The sequence below is a fragment of the Hippocampus bargibanti genome, linkage group LG05 (assembly GCF_051943395.1).
Source record: "Hippocampus bargibanti isolate YZ-2025 linkage group LG05, ASM5194339v1, whole genome shotgun sequence".
Classification (NCBI taxonomy): domain Eukaryota; kingdom Metazoa; phylum Chordata; class Actinopteri; order Syngnathiformes; family Syngnathidae; genus Hippocampus; species Hippocampus bargibanti.
In genome coordinates, this window is record NC_142738.1 from 27010963 (window position 1) to 27022500 (window position 11538).

The 11538-nt window shown below is 42.2% G+C and overlaps 1 protein-coding gene across 1 annotated transcript in view; it reads right to left on the reverse strand.

The window, feature by feature from the left end:
• Positions 1-3152: 3152 nt before the first annotated feature.
• The window catches only part of LOC148898362 (uncharacterized), a 16264-nt gene continuing 7878 nt past the window's right edge, over positions 3153-11538 (reverse strand). The window contains exon 3 of the mRNA XM_088995966.1: positions 3153-3221. Within this exon, the coding sequence (XP_088852092.1) occupies positions 3153-3221 (69 nt within the window). The remainder of the gene's footprint in view (positions 3222-11538) is intronic.

The window sequence follows — 11538 nt, forward strand, 5'->3', positions numbered from 1 at the left end:
AGCTATTTATCTTTCAGACTGCCTTTAATACATTTTGGGGTGGGTTATCTCAGTGTCCTCCGGTTTCCTCCCACATTCCAAAAACGCGCATGGCAGGCTGGTTGAACGCTCCAAATTGTCCCGAGGCGTGAGTGTGAGAGTGACTGTTGTATGTGTGCCCTGCAATTGTCTGGCATCCAATTCTGTGTGTCTCCCGCCTCGTGCCCAAAGACGGCTGGGATAGGCTCCAGCACCCCCCGCAACCCCAATGAGCAATAAGCGGTATGGATAATGGATGGATTTTTTTAGGGGCATACATCAAACTTTTAACAACCCTACCTCACCCCAATAACTCCTGCAATGAAGGGAGTGATTAAAAAAATAAAATAATAATAATAATAATCATCATCATCATAATAATAATCACACCAGTGGCCCAGTGCTCCAGTTGTGAGTGGGTCAACCTCACAGTGCGGATGTCTTGGGTCCAATCCCCCCCCCTTTTAGGGGCATACATCAAACTTTTAACAACCCTACCTCACCCCAATAACTCCTGCAATGAAGGGAGTGATTAAAAAAATAAAATAAATAATAATAATAATAATAATCATCATCATCATAATATTAATCACACCAGTGGCCCAGTGCTCCAGTTGTGAGTGGGTCAACCTCACAGTGCGGATGTCTTGGGTCCAATCCCCCCTCCGGCCTTCCTGTGTGGAGTTTCCATATTCTCCCCGGGGTGGGTTGTCTCAATATATTTCCTCCCACATTCCAAAAATATGCATGGCAGGCTGATTGAACAACCAAAATTGTCCCGCAGTGTGATTGTGAGTGCAAATGGTTGATTTTTCCCCTTTTGTTGTGTGTGCTGTGATTGGCTGGCAACCGGTTTAGGGTGTCCCCAACCTACAGCAAGAAGATGGCTGGGATCACCCCCCCTCCCCCCCATGACCTCTGTAATGATAAAATGGATCATAAAATGGATGGATGGATCATAATAATAAAAATAGTAAAATAAAAAATAAAATAGTGTGTGTGTGTGTGTGTGTGTGTGTGTGTGTGTGTGTGTGTGTGTGTGTGTGTGTGTGTGTGTGTGTGTGTGTGTGCGTGTATGTGTGTGTGCGCGTGTATGTGTGTGTGCGTGTGTAGGTCCAGGGTGACTTACATTGTTGCCTACGATCGGTTTGATTGGCAGCTGGACACTCCCTCTGGGTGGCTACTGGAGCTGAGTGACCAACACAATATGGAAACCTTTATCTGTTCATGTTGGCCACGACACACACTGCTGCTTATGGACACCACACTTTAACCCATTTAACACACACAAAAGCAGGGGACACCCATGCATACATGTTCTGGCCACAATAACAGTGAAGAATTCAATCAGCACCTGGATTTCAAACTTAGGTCTGGTAATAATATGTCTTGCTTCTCTTGAAACACTGAAACATGAATACATTTCCCCTCTGAACAAGCCATGAATTGCAGGCAATGTGAACTCAGATTTCAGTACACTCTGTGGGCGTGTAAACGAGTGTCACTGATTGTCTCAGTTTTTGTACCGTATGAATGATGGGTGTACGGCAGGGCAGAGTGTAAGCTACTAATGAATACCCGAACTGTTTTTCAATTCTGGTGTCATTTTGCAACTTTTTGTCATACCTCATTCATTAATTTTACAGACCGCCTTATCCGTGTATCCCAGCCGTCTACAAGCAGGCGGAGAACACCCTGAATTGGTCGATAGCCAATCGCAGGGCACACAGAAACAAACAACCATTCACTGTCACACTCACACCTCGGGACAATTTAGAGTAGGGGTGCTCAATACCCCCTCCATGAGCCGTCACCTTAGCGTGGTGGAGGGGTTTGTGTGTCCCAATGATCCGCAGAGCTAAGTTGTCTGGGGCTTCATGGCCCTGGCAGGGTCACCCATGGCAAACAAGTCCTAGGTGAGGGACAGACGAAGTACGACTCAACAGACCCCTTATGACAAAAACATGGATGGATCTGGTTTTCTCTTGCCCAGACGCGGGTCACCGAGGCCCTTCTCAGAAGCCAGGCCTGGAGATAGGGCTAGTTGTCGAGCGCATGGTGGCCGGGGCTACACGCAGGGGGCTCGGCGGGCTCAGCCCGAAGTGGCAACATGGGTCTCCCTTCTCAAGGGCTCACCACACATCGGAGGGGCCAAGGGAGGTGCAATGTGAGCTGGGTGGCAGACAATGGCGGGGACGCTGATGGTCCGATCCTCGTCTGCAGAAGCTAGGTCATTGGATGTGCAATGTCACCGCTCTTGCAGGGAAGGAGCCCGAGCTGGTGTCCAAGATAGAAAAGGTCCGACTAGATGTAGTTGGACTTGCCTGCACACACAGCCTAGGTTCTGGTACCAGCCCTCTTGAGAGGGGTGGGGCTGTCTTCCACTCTGGAGTTACCCACGGTGGAGGCGTAGAGCAGGTGTGGGCATACACATTGCCCCCGGCTCGCCACCTCTACGTTGGGATTCACTCTGGTAGACGGGAGGGTTGCTTCCCTCCGCCTTCGGGTCGGGGGGACGAGTCCTGACTGTTGCTTTTCCATATGCACCAAACAGCAGTTCAGTGTATCCATCCTTTTTGGAGTGTGTGTTTGTTGAGAGCAACTGCTCATTTGTCTTCACATTACATGGATACAGTCCTCTGACATCATTGTGGTCAAGTGGGTTCATGGCCAACCTGATTGAGCACATGGAGTTGCACATACAGGACTGAAGTGGAAGCCAAATAGCCATTCCGATGTAATTATTTTTTGTGCTGCATTCCCACTTCTGCAGTGTTCTGTAACAACAACAAAAAATATGTTTTCTGCGCTTGTTTGCAACTTCAAATGGCATTTTTATCTATTTTAGGTAGATTAAAAAGTGAAAGCATCCAGTTAATGATGTCTTAAAAGAATGCATTAACCGCATCATGCCAACATATGATGACGAGGTGATGCACATGTTTGCATGTGTTTGTGTGTTAGGAGATACCACACATAGGTGTGACGAAAGAAGCAAAATACAGACATTTCACATGCACACATACACATTGATAAACATACACAGAGGAGATTTTCAGCTCATTAGGCAGAGGGTAGCGTGTCAAATCAGGTTTTGTATAGGGGCTGCAGGGTCATTATGATCTAATTTACCTTTAGTGGTTATTCAGCTGGGCAGACACGGAGAAGAAGGAGAAGAAGAATAGAAGCAGGAAAAGATGAGGCTGAAAAGGTAAGAAGGGAGCGACATAAGCAAAAGCATTGAGGGTCAATAACTTTTTCTGGTGTCATTCATAGTGTCATTCATATTTGTTGCTAAAAGGTTCTGTGGTATTTGGAATGCAAATAGTGATTATTTAGAACATATATTCATCTGTCAATTATTTTATCGGTTCATGAATGCTAGTTACGAATTTATGAATTCTGATTACATTACTGGTTTGGTCCGTAACAAGCCAGAAAATTACTAAACACATTCATTGTTGTTTCTTAAAGTAAACACAGATAATCAGTCTACTATCAGATACGATTTACTGCTGAGAAGCTGGAATTCCAAAGATTTGGACAACCATCTTAGATTAAAATGTGTATCCAGATGATTAAATGAGGCTGGCGAATGATTGTGCCAGTGGTTTGTGCTTTGATCTCACAGTGCACAGGTACAGCGTTTAATTCCAGCTCCGCAATTCCAATGTGGAGTTTAATGGTTCGCACCATACCTGTGTGGGTTTACCCATGTACTCTTGTTTCCTCCCCCATTTTAAAAACATGCATGACAGGCTGATTGAACACTCGAAAATTCCCCCAAGTGCGAGCGCAATTTTTTGTTTGTTTGTGTGTGCCCTGCAACTGGCCGGTTCAAGGTGTCGCCCGCCAACTGCCCGACCACACCTTAAAAATTAGCTATGATGACAATTTGCTAATTTGAAGTATGACTGCCGACTTCACGGTGCTGAGGTTGTCCCACACTGGCCTCTGTGTGTGGAGTTTGCATGTTTTCCCCGAGTGGGTTTGCTCCGGGTCCTCCAGTTTCCTCGCATATTCCAAAAAACTTGCAGGCTGATTCAATATGCAATGCAATGCAAATTTCCCCATTGTGGGACAAATCAAGGTTTTCTGATTCTGAATACTCTATATCAGGGGTGCTTCCACCTTTTCATCATGGGAGCTACTTATGAAAGTCTAAATTATTTACCCTTTATATTTATTGAGAAATATATTGAGGATTCTTGCAACTTATGTTGCTATATAACACAACATAATTTTGTATTTTTTTTGCCATTACTTGAGTTCACTCTGATGACTGGCAGACGTGACAAACGCACTTTGAAAATGTCATTGTGAAAAAAATGCCCTCCTGCCAAAGTGATACTTTTTTCTTATTTACTTAGTCCGGCTGTGCAGCTCATTTTTATACCCTATCTTACGTTTAAGAGGGAAAAAAACTAGCAAAAAATTAGGATATAACTAACAACTTGCTTCTTCTTTGAGCACGCACAACTTTAGTTCGCTGACGAAGCTCTTCGGATGAGGAGCAAAACGTCCGGCACCTTCAAAGAATACAGATGATGGCTGAAGAAACTTTTTCCTCGATAATAAGAATACATTCAATTTACAAGTGCCTTGCAAATCACCCAAGGACACTTTACAATTAAAAGAACAAGAAACCAGAAATAAAATGATAAATAATAAAAGAGCTGATTAAACTAAACTGTGAATGCATTTTTAAACAGATGGGTTTTGAGATGGGATTTGAAACTGGGAAGAGAGTCAATATTGCGGATGTTGGGTGGAAGTGAGTTCCAGATTTTGGGAGCAGAGCGGCTGAAAGCTCCGCACCCCATCGTGGTCAGACGGGCAGAGGCCACACAGAGGTGGAGGGAGGATGATGATCTGAGGGAACGAGAGGGAACAGAAATTTGAAGCAGGTCAGACAGATAGGAGTGGGCATGGTTATGGATGGCTTTAAATGTAAATAGAAGTATTTTGATTTCAATTCTTAGTTCGACAGGGAGCCAGTGGAGCTGCTGGAGGACGGACGGTGGTGATGTGGTGAAAGGAGGATTTTTTTGTGATGATCCGGGCTGAGGAATAATTGGAATAAAAGGAATAATAATTGTGATAATTTATACCAATAAACCTACCATCAGTCAATGAGCAAAAAAAGGCATTTTATGAAAGTTATAAAGTGTGCATTCTATCGACAGAAGTCAGGAATAGTGCACAGAATGAATCACAACTAAGACCAGTACCTTAGTATGAACTGAATATCTCAATACAATTTGGGAATTGAGAAAGTTCTTCTGCAGGATTTTCAAGTCTGAGGTGGAATGTTTATGTGTTTATATAAAGGAGCGCTTTGGGGCCTTAAATAGTGTGGTCATTGAAGACCTGATCTTTGCTGTACAAATGTGTTTATTATCCTGCGAATAACCCAACTGCCTTCATTAGATTTTTGCAGAAAACAGGTCTGTGTGGATCCAATTTAGATGTTGCAAAAAGGCGACAAAAGAACAAAACAAAAGAAAAAGATGAGTTAGGCAGATATGTTTTTGGCCTGACATTATGCATTATTCATTATACATTATATAGACATTATACATTATTCATTCTGACACATTCTCCCCCTTGTCTCCTTCACTGTTTTTCGTTTTGTTTGTCAACTTGAAATGAACTCCTCTGTCTTTAACTTGTGAATCTGTGTGTGTCCGTGTGTGTTTGTGTTTGGTGGTCTGAGCGTGTGAATGATAGACTAACCCCACTCTGAATTATAGACTCCAAAGGGTCACCCAGTAACCCCATGAGCCAATTGTTACTGCCCCACTCGCACCCTCTCTAAGCTGCAATTGACAGCACTTTCCTTTGGGGTCGATGTGTATGTGTGTGCATTCATGTGTGTGTGGGGGGGGTGCGTGTGTGCATGTGTGTGTGTGTGTGTGTGTGTGTGTGTGTGTGTGTGTGTGTGTGTGTGTGTGTGTGGCTGTGTGTGTGTGCGTGTGTGTGTGTGTGTGTGTGTGTGTGTGTGCGTGTGTGTGCGTGTGCGTGCATGTGTGTGTGTGTGTGTGTGTGTGTGTGTGTGTGTGTGTGTGTGTGTGTGTGTGTGTGTGTGTGTGCGTGTGTGTGTGTGTGTGTGCATCTGCGTGTGCGAGTGTGTGTGTGTGTGGGGGAGGTGTGGGTGTGTGCGTTTCTCTCAGGTAGAGAAAGACGTGTAGGTCTATATATCCTTTGCCTTGCCTTAGTGCCTCTTTTAAAGGCTGCCCTTCTTTTACCCAAAATCATCAAAACAGGAAGTAGAACAGGAGCTGGGAAATTTGTTGGCATGGAAGCAGAACCATTAACCCAGAACTAATCCACATTCAGACAGATTTACAGAACAGAATTATTAAAAAAAACTTCATTCACTTTTCTTTCTCGTATTTTCACTAAGAGAATCTCTTTAATGTTGTTTAATGAGCACACATACAGTATAACAATGACATTGCTTATTGAAACATTGTTTTTGTTTCTTGTAATGAATAGCATTTGTCCAATTTTCCTTCAAACGCTTCCCGTGGCCTTTAACCTAAAGTTAATTTGACTTTTCATTTCCCTTGAATGAGTTAATTGATTGACAATCTCCAGTAATTGCATTATCTATAAACATCCTCTCATTGGCTTTCAGTACCTATGCCGATCAACGACTCTCCCATCCCTCATCCTCCTTCCTGTGTAGCCCCAACAAGTTTTCCAACACATTTAAAGCTGAGCACTCAACGAAAGAAAGGAGAGAGTTGTTTAGAATTCCTCTGGTGATTTTAATTAAAGTCCAAAGCGACTCTCTCCGCTTTTTCTTTTGGTCTTACTGCACGACTACCACCCCAACTTTTTCTTCTCTTTATCACCACTTATTCCCTCACGCGCTCGCCCAAGTGGCATAAGAATTGCCCCATTCTGCCTTCAGAGGGTCCTTGTTGCCCGACAGCTCTCACAATAAGAGCCATTGAATGCAGCGAGGGAGAAAGTGAGATGGTGTTCAAATTAAAATGTCTTCCTCTGCTGTCTCTTGATGTCAATTTTATGTAAGACACAATTACTGACTGAAAAGTGAGAGAATGGATGGGATGTGTAAGAGGAATGTTGAACTTCAAAGTCCAGTTAAAATAGTTGCACTTGAAAGGGAGAATCCACCAACATCTAACTTCCACAAGATAAGTATGTATATGTAGTACCTGGTTTGTGTGCTCAATAGTTCAGATGCAATGAAAAAAAAAAGCTGAGGGAAACCGGATGTTGATTTTCATCATATACGCATCATGAAACCTTCTTTGCACATTTTTTTCTGTAAATCTTGAAACCCTCCTCATTTAGATGGACAAATTTAATACATTCCTACCGACTGCTGTCAGGCATCTTAATAAGCACACGTGGGGGAAAAAAACTGGACACACACATTGTGAATAGCACAGCCACTTATATGTCAAGTCAATACAGTTACATGTACATTATATCAAATATGATGAAAAGGTTTCTTCAGCCGTCATCTGTACTTCTTTGAAGGTGTCGGACGTTTCGCCTCTTATCCAAGATGCTTCTTCAGCGAACTAAGTTAAATCAAATATGCTTTTTATATTCTATTTTTATACTTTGCACTATGTACAGTTCTTTTTATGAAACTTATGTTATTGCAGTTGTACCTTTCAGTCTCCTGACATTTTCTTTTGTGCATAGAATACTTTTTGCTACAGTAGATTGCAAATTTCACCATTGTGGGATTATTAAATTATTGAAGGCTTTCTGATTCTGATTAATCCACAGTTGTGATCAGCATTGGGTGCAGACATGAGCACTGTGCACTCTTTTGGGCCTCTTCGTCTTTGGGTTGGTGGATGAGGCACCATAATGGGTTTAAAAAATTAAAACGCATATGATGGCAGTAGAAGGCCCAAGTGACGTTTTTGTCTCAAAACATCTTGCCGCTCATCATACGTAGGTGACTGACCCAACACTGGCGAAATGGCGGGTCAGTTTTTATATTCTGCCACCTCAATGAATTTTCACCCACATTTGGTTGGTTGGCGGGTTTTGATTTAGAACCCCGTTTGCACCTGTCATCAAATCAAAAGCATGATCTGTAAATCTGTATTGTTTAGCAACAGACACATACAGTTTGTTAGGCCCTGGGATGAGACTAAATGAGCCATCTGAGCTCAAGAAGGACGATGGTTAAGTTATCAAGAAGTCGCGAGTGGGTCAATCTTTTACAGTGGCCTGATCACAAGACCGGGAAACTCAAAATGTTTTCAATCGGAAGGTGCAACATTTTCTACCTCAGCCTGGTTCTTACCTTGGATTGTGTGTGTGCTCTTGCATGAAAGACTGCACTCTTGTTTTTGTTTTATTTCTGTATTTTATAAGAGCATTCAAACAAGACGGTCTTCCATACGGTAAAACATGCAGCTGTCTACTTGTGTGGACCGAATGGGGAGCAACAGTGTTGAAATGCAAGTAATTTGAGGTTAATGAACTGCTTCAGTTTTTGGGCACATACAGTACAGAGACAAAAGGCCATTCACACCCTCAAGCAGTGAACGTGTAGTTTAAAATCTGAAATTATAAACTATGAATGGAACTACTTTATTGTAAAATTTATGAAATAAACATTTTCCGAGCACTGGTTCCAGAATGTCTTTACAGTCTTAATATTTTATTTCCCAGATATAATTAAGCCTTCCAGAGCCTTTCAGAGAGTTCGGTTAAAAAAAAAAAAAAGGAGAAAAAAAATCAACATTTTGGTGCATCTCAGACAAAACGAAATAAACATCTGCCAGAACCTTTGTGGGTTGTTAATTTACAGACCACAGACCACAATGAAAAAAAACGGTTTCAAGACAACCAATTTTGGCAATACAGTACATGTAAATGGCATACTTTTGAGAAACATCTTCAATTGAAGCTGAAAATTGCCCCATCAAGAGAAGATTCATTATTCCATTTCAAATTCTTTGTGTTGCTGTACAAAAGCAAAATACATCAAAGATTTTAAAAAATGCGGGCTATAGCCAACTCTTCAAAACAGCTCTTTCTGTTTGGGATTAAACTGGATATTTAACAAACCTTTCACACTATTGGTCAGTCTTTGACTCAAATGCAGACAGCGACCTACTTGCGCACATATAGGCCCTTGTTGCCTGCGCCTTTTATAAGCTGAAAAGCAACAATTATCTTGACACAAAAGATGTGGACGGATGAGAGAAAAGGAGTCAAAGAGAGTCTGGCGTTTGAATAGAAACGAGAAGGAGAAATGTTTTTAAGCGGCAGCGTTTATCGGACACACGGTGAAGTGGAGCACGCTAGAAGTCTTGAGGACAATTCATGAGCGCCACTCAATTAAAGGGATTAAAGATATTGGCGGGAAAGCCCACACACACCCACAAGCACACTTTCCTAACTCTCTTACATTCTACAGCTAAATGCATCAAGAACAACAACCGACATTCTATATTATTTTGAAGACGTGAAATAAGGAGAAAAACATCCTTTGCATCAGTGTAAACATGTTGATCGCAGGGATACTAGTGGGCCTCAATCGGCAGTACATATGCACCTAAAACAGGGGTCGGGAACCTGTGGCTCGCGAGCCATATATGGCTCTTTTGATGATTGCATATGGCTCGCCGATAAAACTAAAATATGTATTTACTTTTTCGTTTCGTCGTTTTTTTTCGCCGTTCATTTTTTCCGTTGGGGCTGCAGTTGGCGGAAAGCGCAATTTTGATTGGATGACACTGACCTAGAATGGCCGAAAGCGCCATGTTGATTGGATGATAGTGGCCGTCATGTTGAAACAGGTAAACGCCCCTTTAACTGAGCCCAACGAGTGCACTTCAGCGTGAATACACCGGTGTGTGTGCGGGGAACCGCATCGGGTGGGAGTGAGCTGGGGGGTGACGGAGCCTCCCTGGAAGTGTGACGCGGGCGTCTGCGGAGGTCTTCAAGCCGGCTTTCGATCACCGAATGCGGGCATGCACGGGGGAATCTCGGCCTGTTCCTTTTGAAATATTTTCAAAGTGTTTGAGCTCCAGCAAGACGGCGAGGATCTGTTCTGATTCTAATTTGCAATGAAACAATACCATCGATGAAACAGTCGAATGTCAGTGACATTTTAACAAGCCCCATGTTAACGTTAGCATCGACATACTTCTGCGAGAAGTATATTGCAGATAGCAAGTGTGGAAGCTTATGAGCCGTGTGCAGGCTAGCAAGCAGTAACTTCGCCTCTGGACCGGCAAATTGAATTTCATTCCGATCGTTTTCCTGGAATTTTACCAAACACGAGGAACGGAAAACCATTCATGTTAACGGTGAGTACTATCACAGTTATTTTAAATAATGAATTCTGATATTTTGTTGAAAAGTGTCCGCGCGTGCGCGTGTGCGTGCGCACGCGAGCGTTTGTATGTGTGCGCGCGCACGCGAGCGTTTGTATGTGCGTGCGCGCGTGCGTGTGGCTCTCGCTGAAAAACATTTCTAAATATTTTACTTTTATGGCTCTCTTAGTCAAAAAGGTTCCCGACCCCTGACCTAAAAGGTAGCAACCACTCATTTGACGACAATGAGGTTAAAAGCTTCACGAAAGAAAATAGGTGGTTTGAAAGGGGAGTAAAAGAAACTATTCTCATAAAACAGCAAAATCCTTCACCAAACCGCCATGGTGGTGAGAGTTTCAATATGGATCGTTCATACCACAGACTGCTTAGGCAACATAGGCTTAGTTATGCTGATGAGGTGATACCAGAGCAAATGGGGCAATCAGACCAGTCATAGACCTCATCACTTTGCTGCTGTGAAATGTAAATTTCTGCACTGTTAGACTAATAAAGGCAAATCCAATCCAATCCAATCCAATCCTCAGACAGGACAATAGAAGTAATCCGTCAGGATAATAGAAGTAATCAGTGGAGCCGCACTGAGTAGTCCTTTGCTCCTCCCAACCTGAGAGCAGGGACCACTCATAGCAGAGTCCGGCACCGCCACGTCTGGACAGTAGGGATATATATATATATATATATATATATATATATATATATATATATATATATATATATATATATATATATATATATATATATATATATATATATATATATATATATATATATATACAGTAAAGTCTCGTTATATCGATATCGGATATATCGATAGTCCCGGTTATATCGATACTATTTCTATGCACGCACGGAGAAAATTACATGCAAACAGGGTCGGATATATCGATAGTCCCGGTTATATCGATATTTTTTCGGACTCCCTTGAATATCGATATAACGAGACTTTACTGTATATATATATATATATATATATATATATATATATATATATATATATATATATATATATATAATGATCGACTAACCGCACTCTGAATTATAGACTCCAAAGGGTCACCTTTATATAGTCTCAAAAATGTATATATATATATATATAGGGCCGAAATTACCAGCAAGACTTTAGTTTGCTGACGAATCATCTTGGATAAGATGCGAAACGTCCCACACCTTCAAA